The 16,083-nt window shown below is 33.1% G+C and overlaps 1 protein-coding gene across 1 annotated transcript in view; it reads left to right on the top strand.

Moving 5' to 3' along the window:
• LOC136039739 (tetratricopeptide repeat protein 28-like) overlaps window positions 1-16,083 on the top strand; it is a gene marked incomplete in the record, with an annotated part of 257,124 nt that overhangs the window by 193,279 nt on the left and 47,762 nt on the right. Inside the window, 5 exon segments of the mRNA XM_065723577.1 lie at window positions 2,707-2,997; window positions 6,812-6,945; window positions 8,357-8,557; window positions 11,053-11,617; window positions 14,966-15,233. Of these exon segments, the coding sequence (XP_065579649.1) occupies window positions 2,707-2,997; window positions 6,812-6,945; window positions 8,357-8,557; window positions 11,053-11,617; window positions 14,966-15,233 (1,459 nt within the window).

The following is a 16,083-nucleotide window of genomic DNA, read 5'->3' as shown; positions in this document are numbered from 1 at the left end:
CGTTAAATTTTCGGGAGATTTTGAAGAACTTCAAAACTTTTCAGAGCTTCAGCTCTGAAAATAATCGTCTGGTCTTATGCAACTGGTGCCTAAGGCCAAGCGATTATTTATCTTTATACAGTCACTGAGTTTTATAGGGCTAGTAGATCTTGTTGAAGCTTTTATTTTTTTTTGAGGCGGGGATAAAGGAAACTTCGAGTCTTATGTTTGGCTAAGGTGGCAAGTTTTTCTTGAACGGGCCCTCGCAAGGCTCTCCTGCTAGTATCCTATATAATTTGCCTGTTTCGGGATTATTTATTGATTCCTTGTCTCTCTCCCTCCCTTCCTCTCTCTATCTCTCTCCCCCCCCTCTCTCTCTCTCTCTCCCTCTCTCTCCCTCCCTCCCTCTCTCTCTTTCTACCTCCCAAATTAAGTTTATGCGTATATATCTCATCAAGACTTGTCTGAAAGACCCACTCCTACCCTCTTCTGGCCTCGAAAATCTGAATTGTAGATGAATTTATTCCTCCACAAATCTTTTGACCCCCCCCCCTATAATATTTGGGCCTTGATGCATCAATGTAATTAAAATAGTAATTGCATTAAATTTCATGTGTGAAATTACTGGCTTTTTAATCACAGATCAACTTTTCCAGTTTGTTTGGTAGACATCGTGGTATGAATTGAAAAAAAAATAATAAAAAATAATTATTCATCTCTCTATTTTATTAATGTAATTATGTATGATTATCGGCTACTGTGTAACGACATTTTAGGAATTTATTAGAAGGCGACAAAGCTTTTTATTAATAGACAGTTTGAAGTTGATAAAATAAAGGTTGTAGGTTTGAATTCATGTTTATCATTCACGTTCGAGTCTTAAAATTTTTAATTTTCGTAATAAAATGAAGTTTAAAATGTCTGTTGTACCGGCAAACTAAGTTGCCGGTGTAATTACTTATGAAAACGTAAAAATTTGATGTACTTGGGCAATCTTCTTTGGTTTTTAAGTGAGCATTCATACAAATAAAATTTAGATGTTTTTGCTCCTTATCGACATAATAATAGTGGAGTTAAATTGAAATTTTTGAGTTTTCGAAAGCTTCAATTCTTAATTTTTTGAGTATAAAACCGGAATGTTGATTTGAAGGAGTGGAAATTAACGAAAGTTGAGTATTTTCAGTTTCATCTAGAATTTTTATGGAGTTCAATTAAAGAGGAAAAATGAAATGTAAAATAAAGTAAAAATAAAATTTTAAAGATAAGACTTCAGAAAGTTTTAAAACTCCCATCATCGTATTTCATTATAGTTTTTAGAATAATTGTAGTTCATATGCTACATCTTATTATTTTCTGAGAAGCTTAAATTACTTAGAATTTTTTTTCTTTTTAGTTTCGACTAAAAGAAAATAAATTAGTTAAAAAAAGTAATTAAAAAGACAAAGAGCAAAATGAACTCTACGAAAAAAAGAGAGAAAAGTTTTTAACCTACACTTCGAAAATTTTATTTAAAAATTTTTCGCATTTTCAATTTCTTTTCAAAAAAAAATGTAAGGACAGGATAGTTTCATCAATTTAAGAACGTATGGAAAAAAACTTGAAAATGATGGGGGTTTTTTTTTGGGGGGGGGGAGGACTAAGATGATAGAATCCGATGAAAAGAAATTAAATATAACTAGAAAACATTTTGTTCAAAAAAAGAGGGGAAAAAATAGGCAAAAAGGAGAAGAATAACCCAAGCTGTTTTGTGTATATGGGGACAATAATATCAACTTCGGTTGAGATGAAAAATATATGAAAACTGTTTTAATTACGAAGTTTCTTTCTAGTAATTTTTCTTCACACCTATCATCAGGAAGAAAAAGCAAATAGAATAACTTAATGTTACTACTATAACATCATTTAGTAATGTTACTATTAAATAACGTTTGGACTATAGTACTACGTATTTAAATTATAACTTAAAGTTTAAAAAAAAAGAATGTTTTCATTTGAACTATTATTGTGCATTCAGGAGCTGTAAACTAAGGTCTTTGAGTTCCAATCCAAAATTTTGGAAGAAGTACATTTTGACTCACCTGATAAAGTATCTTAACCGGAGAGTGCGTGAACTCAAATATTGGTAATATTTACCTTTTCATGTCAGGTTGCAAGTTAATTTTGTAGCTGGGATGGAAGTATGTTAGTCGTATCATTTATTATTGGTATATTAGTAATACTAGGGACGTCTCAGAGATTCTATTTAGAGGAGTTCTAAAGGGAGGTATACCCCCTCCATTTTTTTATACGTTTTTGTTTGGAATTTGGGGGGGGGTCGAATACTATGCCTTTGGTATGGCGTTGCGTAGCTCTTATATCAAATAGCGGTATTTTTTGACTGGGTTATCCATTTTGCCTACCTTTTTTGTATGGATTCTCCTTAAATTTTCTTTTTGAGACGGTGGGGGTGTTTTACATGGTTTCAACTACGTTCGTACTGTATCACAAACGTACACGAGTCTCAGGTACACGAGCCTCTTCTGGAAATGAACACAGAGACTTGATTATTTCCTAATTTACTGCAAATTACAAGCTCTGTAGAAGGATGTTTAGTCGGTCTGAGGTAAGGGGCTGAGAAACCCTTGGTATTACATCAAGGGTGGTTCTATCCCCCCTCCTTTTTTAATTTGATATGTATGATATAATATACTGATACCATAAGTGAATAATATTATGAATCTTTTAAAGGAATTGACAATTAGGCAAGAAATATCTGATGCCAAAGGAGAGTGCCGTGCTCACGGCCACCTTGCTGGCGTTCATATGGCACTTGGCAACTACACTCACGCCATAAGGTGCTATGAAGAGCAACTTGAAAAAGCAAGAGAATTAAGAGAGGCTAGTGCGGAGGCACAAGCATATGGCAACCTTGGCATTGCGAGGATGAACATGGGCCACTTTGAAGATGCAATAGTTTTCTTTGAGAGCCAGCTGACAACACTGGACCGGATAAATAATGCGACTGCCATATTGGACAAGGTAGGTTGATATATTCTGCTGTATTTCATAAGCATAAAAGGCGGTGTCATATCCAGGACTAGGGTAAGGGGTATTTTTGTCGCTGGGTGGAGTAAAAGTTACAATAAAACTTTGCAAAGCACATACAGATTTGTTTATATGCATTCTGTTGTCATTCAACAAACGCAATCCTCAAAAAGGCACAAAAAAGACGGTTTAAGTGGTTAATCTGACAAGAAATCTTGTAACTAGGAACAATATCTGGACCCAAGAAGGACAGTGGCCGGAAAATAGGAGACAATTCAAGGGGTAAGCGGCAAATCTGAAGGATTAATCAGCGTTCAGTCGAAAAGTTTCCCTTTTTTTAGTCCCTGGTTTGATAGTTTGTTTATTTATAGTGATAAACAGTGCGTCTTGTTTCTTAGGGCAATTCTATATCATTTTTAAGCGAGATGGATATAGATTTTACATATTATACCATGTAAATCTATCTTAAAGACCACATTTTAAATTTAAGAAAAAAATTTCAGGGGGTGGAGGTTTTAATGCAATAATGTTACAAACAACAAGATAACTTGTTGTCTTGAGGTAAGTAGGGCAAATATTTAGCAAAGCAAAAAAGTTGGAACGGATCATTGCTTTATCAGTTATCTTCTTAAAAATAGGATATGATGCAGTACGACAGATTAAAAAAAAAAAAAAAAAAACCTGTTGAAGCATCATTTTTCAAAAGCAATTGAAGCACGTTTTTTTAAAAAAATGTATTTAAAAAAAATGGCGTTTTTCAAAAAAATGTAAAAATGTATGCTTTCGAATCACTTAAAGAAAGCAGCAAATACCTTTTAATCTTGCATCTCGAAATTCAGTACATCCAAAATATCTTAAATCTTGAAATTTTTTATTTGGAAATACTTATCTTTCTCAATTTATTTTGTCTCTGTTTTTGTCACTCCTTTTTGCCATCCCGCTCTAAATGGCAATGTTTTTTGCTATTTCTTTAAATAATACACATATTAAAAAGTACACTATCATCCAAATGTTTGAAAATGTTTGATATTCGAAGCAGTAATACATTTTTGAATTAAGCAAAACTTCTTCTGGATCCAAAGTAGGTTTGAGGAATTATGAAAAGGGGTGCCTATTTACGAAGGGAGGGGGTCAAGGATTTTTGCCTTTATTAAGAATGAAGATACAAAAATATTTTTTTTAAATCTTGGGGTGGGGGTCACTTTTTTATTTCTAGTGAAAATACCAACAAGATATTTTCAAAATCTAGAACTAGCAGTTTCCTCTCCCTCCAATTGTGCCCTTTAGTTGGAGCACCTCTGTTGATGATATTTATGTTAGTTGTTAGTTCGCATTATATCTACTCTTATTTGAAAGTAGTTTCTTTGTTTAGTATCAAAAAAAAATTCAATCTTAGATTTCGAAATCTAAATACTTTTCACAGGAGGTGGATATTCGTTGAGAAATCTACGCTTTCATAGTGCTTAAATAAAACACGTTGCAAATAATTTTTGTTCTTGCGTTTCAGAATCCCCCCCCCAGTTGTACCCTTTCCCCTCCCCCCAGTTATGCCCTTTAGTTGCAGCTCCTCTTTTGATGATAGTTATGGTAGTTGTTGGCTCGCATTACAGCACTCTTATTTGAGAGTAGTTTCTTTATTTAGTATCAAAAAACTTTTCAATCTTATATTTCGAAATCTAAATACTTTTCACATGAGGTGGATATTTGTTGAGAAATCTACCCTTTCATATTGCTTAAATAAAACACGTAGCAAACAATGTTTATTCTTACGTGTCAGAATACTCCCCCCCCCCTAGTTATACCCTTTCCCTCTCCCCCCAGTTGTGCCCTTTAATTGCAGCTCTTCTTTCGATGATATTTATGTTAGTTGTTAGTTCGTATTACATCTACTCTTATCTGAAAGTAGTTTTTTTGTTTACTGTCAAAAAACTTTTCAGTCTTATATTTCGAAATCTAAATACTTTTCACAGGAGGTGGATATTCGTTGAGAAATCTACGCTTTCACATTACTTAAATAAAACATGTAGCAAATAATTTTATTCTTACCTATCAAAATCAACCTAAATACTTTTCCGGGGTCAGTTGGACGGAAATTCCATTGTTAAATAACATATCGTCAGGTTTAGTACAAACCTGTCTTAATATAAAAAAAAGTGTCATCAAAAAATGTTCCTACCATATTATTAGAATTGGTTTTCGGTATGCAAATTAGTAAGCAGACTCAATTAATTCACTTCAACAAAGTCTGACAGGTAATTTAGTTTAACTCTATTCTAATTGACAGCGTAAAAAGTTGCCATATTTACTCCTAGTCATTACTTAACACTCTAAAAATCTTAATTGTCAGTAACTCTCAATTGTATGATTAATATTTCAATCGGACGTTGTTAGAATAGAATATACTAGCCTAAAAGCCTGCTTTACGACGCGGAAAACAAATGAAACCGTAGCATATACTGTTTTTTGACGACCGTAGGAATTTTTGTTCCCATCCCCCCAAAAACATAGCCTCCCAAGTACCCTACCCTCCTCCCCCCCCCTATAGAAAATGTTTCTAAAAGCTCCAACTCGCCATTGAACGAAATTCAGTTTGTACGAAAGCCTTCCGAGCCAAATGGTTGGTATGCTAAATTTGGAATCCTGTTTCCGTAAGGGCAGGGTTTCGAGGTTTGAACGGGTGTCAGCGGTGTGACGCTGTAACTCAACCAGAGTCGACCCTGCTCTGAATGGGACACGGGAAGCGTCATATGATTTTCCCTCAACCGCGCATTGTACTCCCATCCTAATGCAGAGAATCAGATGATCGGTACCTGCGCAACGCAGATCAGTGGTTATCACGCGGAAAAGTTATGAGACGAAAAAGGGGTTACTTACCAAACTACTTATAAAGTTCCCATTTATTGACGAAAATAGTATTTTACATATCTCCTTAATTGAGAAGTACTCGCTTGCCTTCATGCTTTAAATAATAATGAAAAAATATATACTCTCTTCGGAGGATTGCAAACTTACCCACTCTGATGGTAAAAGTACTCAGGGGAGTTACTTGCATGACGTATCCGCTTTATAACATCACGGAATCGCATCAGGTACCTGTAATGTAACGTCATGTGATTATTTTCATATATTTACTGGGAATTTCGAACACTTTTAATTATATTTATTAAAATTTGTTCGATCCAATAGATCAAATTTAATAGGAGCATGCAATCTACAAAAAAAATCATAATAGCAAATGCTACTACAAGGTCTTTATATTTAGACCAAAATAAATGTCAAGGAATAAAATCATAGGTTAAAATCATGAATATAATACTGCTAGAAGGAATTAAGGTGGGTCCCATGCAGCCGTATTCAGTGACGTGAATTCAAGGGAATTAAGGGGGGGGCAGTTTTTTTGTTCGATTTTTTCAGTGAAAACGCAAAAGAATATTTTTCAATGAAAATGACAAATATTAAATTAAATATTTTGTTTAATTTAGGGAGGTATCCTAAAGGGCAAATGCACCCCTCCTGTTCAACCCGCGCCACTGGCTATGGTAGTTCGAATGGTTTTATGTGACTTTCTTCGGGTGATTTATTACAGTAATTAAGTGAGGCCTTCTCAATCATATCCTAGAAAATGTATGCTAAATAAGAATTAAATCAAAACACTTCATAATTGCCGTTTTATCTCAGCTTTTAACTTTTTGCCATTCTTACTTTTTGCCATTTGCCATTTCAATGTCTTAGCGTTAACTTTTTGCCATTTTTAATTTTTGCCATTTGCCATTTCAATGTCTTACCGTTAACTTTTTGGCATTTTTAGGGTCGAGCGTATGGGAACCTTGGTGACTGTTATGATAGCTTAAATCACTATGAAGATGCTGTTCGCTGCCATGAGCAGTATTTAGCCATTGCTTTAAAATCAAAAAGTATTAAGGATCAAGAGAGGGCTTACAGGTAAACTACCTTGGATTCCTGTTTATATTTGTCTTCCTTTCTTCATTATTTTTTTACCTTTGTAGCTTTCACTTTAGTAGTCCTTCACCGTTTTCGTCTTTTATTTCTGTGTCCCTGTCTTTCTCTCTATAGTGACGAAGACCACGCTGCCTTTCGATCACAAACATTAAAAACAAAAAGAGCAATAGCGAATTTCTCAAGACAGCGGGAAACAAATTAGAATGAATATTTCGGCCCTATGTCCAAGGGTCGTCCTCAGCAAAACGTGATGTTGTTTGAAGAATCCGCCCTTAGTAGCAATGACCTAGGCATAAAGCAGGTAGTTTGAGAAGCAATTGAAATCAGATTTAAGATTAATAATAATATTTCCTTAAATAGGGACTGAGGGAAATATTCATAAATGCTCTATTCACAACTTTAATTAAAAACGATTTTGCAAAATATTAAAAAAAACAGTAGATATTGACACAGAATCAACCACAAGTAGACCTTGAAGGTCAGCTGCCAGAAAAGGAAGATTAGCACTAAAAACGTGTTCTTAATTGTTCTTCTTTCATTTCAAGAAATTGTCTCGTTTCATCTCACTTTATTTATCAGTCCTGGTTGAACTTCGCTGAAGTAAGGATGTTGGGACTGTTTTAAAAAATTTCATTTTAGTTCTATTGGTCGAAGGTTGTTATAAATTTTTCTTTTTCTATATATTTATGTTTTTCTGAGGATGGCCCTTGGACATAGGGCCGAAATATTCATCCAAATTAGATTCCCACTGTCTCGCGGAAAGAATTCCCTATTGTTCTTCTTGTTTTTGAGGTCTTTCTCTCCATCTATTTCTGACCTTATATTTTCTATAAAGTACCGAGGAGATGAATCTTACCCTGGGATCTATGGACGTAAGATCTGGGATCTTACGTCTATTCATATCTGAAAACCGCAATATCCTATGATTTTTTCTTTCGTTTTTTTACAATCATGAATTTTTTAAGGCAGTGCCAAATTTTATCAGCGTTGTCACGTTGAACCGTGAAAATATATAAACACAACTAAGCTGTTAAATTTGACTGTGCTTTTCGGCCGTAAAAACTCATAAACTAACGATATGTTGATTTCCAAGCATAAATGCACCTTCTAAGGAAAGCTACACATTTTAAGTATTTGGGTGCCAAATATTTTTACCTTTTTTTCTTCTAATTATTTTTTTTTTTTATTCTGACGCTCGCTGCTACCAGGAACTGTATAACTACATTTTGCTTTTTTTTATTGAAAATTGAGTTCCGATATCTCGAAATATTTTTTAAGATATAGGCCTAAAAGGCTGAGTAAAGTTCTCACTTTAACGATTCAAACAATCAGATTCCATTTTCACTGTCCTTGGTACTTCAGTTTGTCAGTGATATTACTCTTTATTGTTTAGGGGTCTTGGCAACTCTCATAAATTACACGGAAATCTTCAACAAGCACTTGTCTGTTTCGAAAAGCGGTTAGTGGTATCCCACGAATTGAGTCAGATGACCTGTAAAGCCCAAGCCTATGGAGAATTAGGCCACCTTCACTCAATGCTTGGCAACTATGAACAAGCTTTGTCGTGTTTGGAGCATCAAATATCTATTGCCAGGTAAGAGCTTTTTTTTTTTTTTTTTTTTTCTTTTTTTTTTACTAAAAAGGTTTCATTTTTGGGAACTGGACAGCAAAAAGTAGCAGCCATTAGTGTTTTTATATGAAATAATATGCTATAATAATTATAATCTTTAAAACAAAATACTGCGTACGTATCAGCAGACCTCGAAGATGTCCAAAAACTTGCGAATAAAATAATACTCGGACTCCGAGTACTACTCAGCAATTCTGAAAGTGCTCTTGAACTTGTCCACATCATTCGCTCGAAGACAGTGTAAATAATGAAATTTCGGGAAAAGGCTATTAGAAGATGAGAAACACCGATCTATTTTTCCACCTTCTGCACAGATCGGCAGAATTACTTGCCTTCGCAATAAACTACGATCCGTTAAGAGCCGTACGAACAGATTTGTAAACTCCTTCGAACCATATTTTGTAAGTGTATTTAACAAGTGACCTTTTTTTCTCATTTTTTATTTCTTTTCTAAATATATATTAATATATGATATAGATTATATACAATATGTATTAAATATATAAGATATGTAAATAAGCTTATTGTTGCTTCTAAATATTTTTTGAATAATATGCGTTCTCGCAAATTAGATTTTTTTTTTTTAAACCTTTGTTATTGCGAAAAAATGTTTTTAAAACTTCTTTTTGAATGAGCCTTTTTTAGTAAGAGGTGAGTAAGTAACAGTATAATTAGGTATTAAATTTGATACTTTTTGGCTACTAATATTGTCAAAATATTTACCATATTTTTTGGCCACGTTTGCATAAAACTACATTTGTTTGGCAGCGTTGAAGAAGCAGGAGCCTTGAATTAATGACGAAAGTGAAGTTAAAAACTTGACTGTCCTCTCGTTGCAACTGTTAAACTTTTGATGAATAAGTAATAAAAATTTATAAATTTGTAAATATTTCAAAATTCAATGGTAATATTTTTTCTTATTTTCTAATGATTGAAAGCTCTAGAAACTGATATAAGTAGTATAGTACAATACAGCATATAGTATGGTAAAATATTAGTAATAAGATTGAGATTGGTTTCTATTTGAAAATTATGCATATTTAGTGGACATATAATAAGCAGGATTGCCAAATACTAAACAAAAACTAGCTGAGTTTTATGTTATTGTTTTGTTTTATTTTTCGTTGAAACCGTCAGAAGGTTTTTAATTATTAGGGAAGGTGACGATGGAGAAGCTTTTTTTTTCGTTTTCTGTCAAATACACTTTTAGGTTTATCTAGCTTTAAAATAAACTTAAATTTTGATGCTTAGCGCCTTTTCAAGAACACATGAGTATTTTTTTTTTACCTATCTACCCTCCTGTTTGAAGAATTTTCAGCCGTTGTTAGTTTTGACTATTCAAGTCAAAATTATTGTCTAAAGTTCCAATGTCCAAGAAAGGTCCAAGCAGATCCAAATCTTATTTTTTTTTATTTTTGAATTTGGTTTGCCAAAAATCCACTAAAACAGCTGAAGCTGTTGCTAAGGGAGAAAATACCACCAAAAACTATTAGTAAATCACTAGAAGTGGCAATAGTGAACAAGAGCTGTGTTACAAAGACATTTGGGATTCGCTTTTTTTTTTTCTTTTTTCTTTTTTTTTTGTGTGTGTGTGTGTGCGTGTGTGTGTTTGTGTAATAGTAATCTACTAAAACAGCTGAAGCTGTTGCTAAGGGAGAAAGTATCACCAAAAACTATTAGTAAATCACTAGAAGTGGCAATACTGAACATGAGCTGCGTTACAAAGACATTGGGATTCTTTTTTTTTTTCTTTTTTTTTGTAATGGTAGAAAGAATTTATTTCAAAGAGCAGGTTTTAGGGTATAACCCCGTAGAGAAATATTTTCTTACTACGTGGTCCCCAGTAGAGGATCCAGTAGCACAGATGAATAATCCCTCTCCTAATATTTCGCTCTTATTAGTTCAATGAGATCACCCCTAGTGAATGGGTATTCTTGACTTACAATTCGTTACTATGAGCGGTTCGCTATCGAATTATTTAAAAAAAAAAATGAAGGGGAATATACAACATTTTAGGTAATATGCAAGACAAGGAAAAAATTTGTCTTTCGTAATATTTCCAACAGAACTCCTATTTGGTTTTAATAAACCTTAGTTAAATATCGAATAAGTTTTTTACATTGAAATTACAGGTATGTGCATAGTTTTAATAGTTTATGATAATATGAATTATGGTATTTTTGAAGACCACACTGCCTTTCCATGACGTAAAAATAGCAGTTCTAATAGGGATAAATCCTGTTTGATAAACAATGATAAAGTTCTGAGTATTTTGATCACATACACAGCGACCGTCATTAGCACATAAACTGTGTATGTGATCGATATATCCAGAATTTTTATCATTGTTTTTTGCGGACTAATAAAAAGATTTATCCCTATTTGAATTGTTATTTGTATGATAATATTAATTCATCATAGTTTTTAAACTTTTGTAAGTTTTTTTTTTTTTTTTACAGGGAGCTGGGCGACCGTATACTGGAGGCAGAGGCATCTAGCGGCCTAGGTCTTGTTTATCACCGCATGGGGGACAACTCAACCGCGTTACAATATCATCAACTTGATTATGAAATTGCTGAAAGTACATCAGACCCATCTGGACAATGCAGAGCTCTTGGCAATATAGGACTATGCTATGAGTCTCTCGGGAACTTAGAGGATGCTGTTAGCTACCAAGAGCAGCACTTAAGTGCCGCTGTGCAGAATAACGATAAATCAGCTCGAGCAACAGCACTCTTTAGCTTGGGAAGGCTTCATCACACCTTAGGACATACTAGTCAGGCCATTTCTTACTTGGAGCAGTCACTCCAATTGGCGGAGGCGTTGGGCAGGAGAGAGGATGAAGCGAAGATCCATCATCGGCTTGGTGTTGCAGCCTGGACGGCAGATGACCTTGAAAAGGCTAAGAGTCATTTAGAAAAGGCAACGGCTCTACTTGAACTTGTTCGTCGGGATAATAGGCGGGGTCAAGATCAAAGATTGGCACTGTTTGACCTTCAGACTGGTGCCTATCATGCACTTCAGGTAGCCTTTGTCTATACTGCCCATTTTTATTATTTTAGCCTTAGTTTATTTTTTATTTTAGTTCGTTTTATATTTATTTTTATTTAGTATTTTAGTTTAGTTTATTTTATCCTTTTTTATATCATTTATTGCTCTCCTGTAATAATAATAATAATTTATTGATACAAAAGCCAGCAAGGACCGTGACAAAACGAACAAAGACTGAACCAACACGCCACAGCACTTGATATCAAACACGTAAATACGTAAAGAAAGATAAGTAAAGAAAATCGTACATAATTAAAATGAAAAGAAAATCATAAAGAAAAGTAAAGAAAATCGTACGTAAAGAAAATCCTACATAAATCTATAGTAAGAGACCTCTGTGTTTCAGTCCTAATCTAGAAATTTCCCAGCCGTAGAATTTCCCCTAAATTCTTCCTTTTACATTACTTTTACTTCAATTATAGAACTCCAAGTAATACTAATGATTAACTATACCAAGTAACTATGTAACTATAATTCAATTATATAACTATAAGGATAACTAATTTATATAATTACATAAATGGATTATATATATCTATAAGCAAATCTATATCACTGTAAGTATCTATAGTAAGTAGCTATATGCGTATAAGTGAATTATATAAATATAGGTAAAACTATATCATTGCCACTTTCTTTATAATATTCTTTCCTTAAATCTACCAATTATTTACGCTCCCCTACAAAATGCAAAGCATTTTTTCCAATACCCCCACGTATTTGCTAAAAGGCATACGTTGTTATTGTATACAAATTCATTCCTTTTATGCGTCTTTCATTGCAGATTATTTGTACTTATTGCATATTTATAGTGAAACGAATATCGAATTATTTTGCTTTTAAGCATTCTGATTCTTCTGTTTTCATAGTTAGTATGATGTAAAAATAAAATAAGAAATAAAAAATAAAATAATAATAATAGAAATAACTAGAATAATAAATAAATATAATGGATAGAATAATAATAAATAATAAATAAATAAATAATAATAATAATAAATAGAAAATAAACAAAAATAACAATAATAGAAATAAAATAATAATAAATAAAATAAGAAAAATAAATAAGAAATTAAGATCTAATTAATAGGAAAACAATCGATGCTTTATCTAAAATGTCAAAATAAAGTTCAAAGTGAAGATCGTTCCCTTCTTTTTTTTAGATTTTTTTTAGATTTTTTTTTAAATTTATTCCAGACCGTCTATGAATTCTTTTGGATATCCATTTGACTAGCCGTATCTCAAACAATAAGCTGTACGAAAATTGTGGCTCTATCCCGCTTTTTAAGGCTATAATGAGAGAAAGGCTGAGATGGCTAGGACAGGCTTCGCGGATGAAGAATGACATAATGCCAAAGATCGTCCTTTTTGGTCTTCCATCTAGGGCCAATTAAAAAGCAGGGCGGGTTGTAAGAGCTCGTAAGAAAGGGTTTAAAGGAGATTAGAACTTATTGGAAGGATGTAAAGAGGGAAGCTCTGAATAGATTGGGATGGAGGAGGAGCTTGCTCATCTGTGTTGGCATCAGGTTGCTTTGTGGTGCAATAAGTTGCAACTAGTAATAGTAGTATCCCGTCGGAGATTGCATCAGAAAAATTGAAAACCTTTAACTAAAATTTTATTTTGTGTTTTGATCACCACCTCCTAGGGAAACATATCCGGCCCCTTCCCCTAACTTTCGAATCAGTGTCATTGATAAATGAATGATAACTGTAGAACCTTAAGTACCTATTGAACCCAGCCAGTGATACCGAATAAATAAGTCATTTTGTACTGGTCATTCGGTATTGGTTTGGGAATGGTTACTATTATCCATGTCAAACTTAAAAATAGTGAAGAAAACGAATTTATGGGGATTTTGAAAAAGAGCTTGAAACTTGTTGATTATGGTGAAGGACCAAAATTAAAAGTATACAATTGAAATCTTTGTATTTCCAAAACCTATAAGTGTACTATTTCAGGCCTCCATCTTTCAATCTGGGGAAAATCACAATTTAGCTTGGTAGCACAGAAATGCAATTATAAGTCTGTTTTCTTTTCTTTTATCACCAAGGCTAGCAGTTGTGTATAGTAGATAATATTTTCGCACAAACCTTAAAATCTTAGAATTTAAAGCCAGTTGGAACTTCAAAAAAGGGATTAGAGAGTAAATGTTTTAAAAGTGCTCTGAAAAGTGGTTCTAAAAGTGGTAGGGGAGCGTGCGCAACTGTACTGACCTGTGGCAGATTAGTGGTGTGGTAAGGTATAGGCTACTCCGGAAAAGGGGAGGAGTTGACCGGTAACTTGGGCTTAAATGGTACCTTTAATTGTCAGATGTTTCTCTTAAATTCATCCGTTATTCGCCGAAGACCAATTTCTATTTAAATTCTGCCTCTGTATATAACTTCGAAGACCACACTGCCTTTCCATGACGAAAGTAAAACAGTTCAAAATAGGGATGAAACCTTTTTATTAACAGTGAATAGATATAAAATTATTTATCTGGATATTTCTAACACATATACAGTGTTCATCATCAGCAGCATATCCAGTTAAATAATTTTATAGCTATTCACTGTCAATAAAAAGGTTTCATCCCTATTTTGAACTGTTTTACTTTCTGCCTCTGTAGCGAGTATTCTAGCTGACAAAAATAGTCTTGTAAATGCTGGAGATATAATGGGTCGCGGAAAAATGACTTTAATTCACAACTGTGTTGTGAAGATTTAAGGTCATAACTAGTTGCAAGATTAATGGTGAAAATCCAAATAAACAAAATTTATCGACAAAAGATAAAAGATAAAGCCTAAATGATGAAATAATAATTATCACACAATGTGCCTTTTTTAATATCACTTCATTAATCAAAATTTTAGCAATTTTCAAAATTAAATAAAATGCTAACAGGAAACTAAGAAGTTATTAATTTATTTTTGGTTAATTTTATAAGTTTTTATTTTATTAAAATGAGTCAATTTCCTCAAAATATTTTGTGTACAGTCCCCTATTGGTCAAATTATTTGAAGTTTTCAAAAATAAATAATTCAAAAATATAAGGAACTAATTTCAAAAAATTAATCCAATAAATATGATATATGAAAAAAAGAAAAATCAATCAAGAGAAAAAATAAGAAAATCAAGAGAAAAGAATAAGAAAAAAGAAAAATAAATCAAGCACATATGAAAAAAAAAGAAAAATCCAGAGTAATAGTAAAAATATCTGTATCGATCAAATTATTTTTTCTTCGTTTCCCTAATATTTACTAAAATATTTTCGGTCCACTTCTGTATTTATCAAATTGTTTTAAATTTATATTCCTATTTCTAAGGCACTTCTTTTTTAGAGGGTGCTCATAGGATTAGGAAAAGCTGATGAAGCATTACTATTGGCTGAGCGAGCACGAACACGAGCCTTTGTTGATCTCTTATTGGATAGAAAACGGACAGGGCCTCAGTTCCTTTCTGAAAGCGCCAGAGCAACGAGGTTGGATGAAAATATACCGACATCTATTGAAGAAACAATTGCTATTATCAACCGACAGAAGGCATCTATGCTTTATTTCAGTATAGCTGCCGGATATCTCTACATTTGGCTCCTTGTACCAGAAAAAGGTGTAGTCATATAATTATTTTTTAATTTTGATTCATTAAATCATTTGATTGAATTGTTTTAAATTAAATTTTGTCAAATTTATAATTTACTTATCAAAATTATAAATTTTTTTATTATTAGTATTACTTCATAAAAAGATACAAAACAATACATTATGTGAAAAACTCAAGAGCCATATAAAAGACAAAAGTCCTGTGATTGGCTGTATCTTCTAACCATCGTTTAACATGAAAATGTTCAATAAATAATAACGCTATTAGAGTTAAATATTGATCTGTTTCCTAACTGTATACCTATCCTTAGTTCTGCCCTAGAATGAATGATGGGCGTGATCATCAAGAAGTGAAAAAAAACCATTTTTATACAGCTCTGTAAAAGTTATGCCAGGTTTGCCTCTCGCAGAGACTGTCTATCTTCGCTTTACTCTAATTAGCCCTGGCTCTCAAGTCTTTCATCGCTTTCACCGAGTTGATAATCATTTCAACGGACTTCAGACTGATATGAAGCCATATAAAACGTCATTAGCCCCGGCTCTCAAGTCTTTCATAACTTCCACCGAGTCGATAATCATTCCAACGGACTTCAGACTGATATGAAGCCATATAAAACGTCATTAGCCCTTGCTCTCAAGTCTTTCATCATTTCCACTAAGTTGATAATCATTCCAACGGACTTCAGACTGATATGAAGCCAAATAAAACTTCATTAGCCCTGGTTCTTAAGTCTTTCATCACTTCCGCCAAGTTGATAAACGTTTCAACGGACTTCAGACTGATTAAATAAAAAAAACAAGTTTTTTCAACTGAAAGTAAGGAGTGACATCAAAACTTAAAACGCACAGAAATTACT

This window comes from Artemia franciscana, chromosome 20 (assembly GCF_032884065.1).
Source record: "Artemia franciscana chromosome 20, ASM3288406v1, whole genome shotgun sequence".
In the NCBI taxonomy this organism is placed as follows: domain Eukaryota; kingdom Metazoa; phylum Arthropoda; class Branchiopoda; order Anostraca; family Artemiidae; genus Artemia; species Artemia franciscana.
Note: the sequence above shows the minus strand (reverse complement) of the source record. Positions and strands in the feature narration are given on the sequence as shown.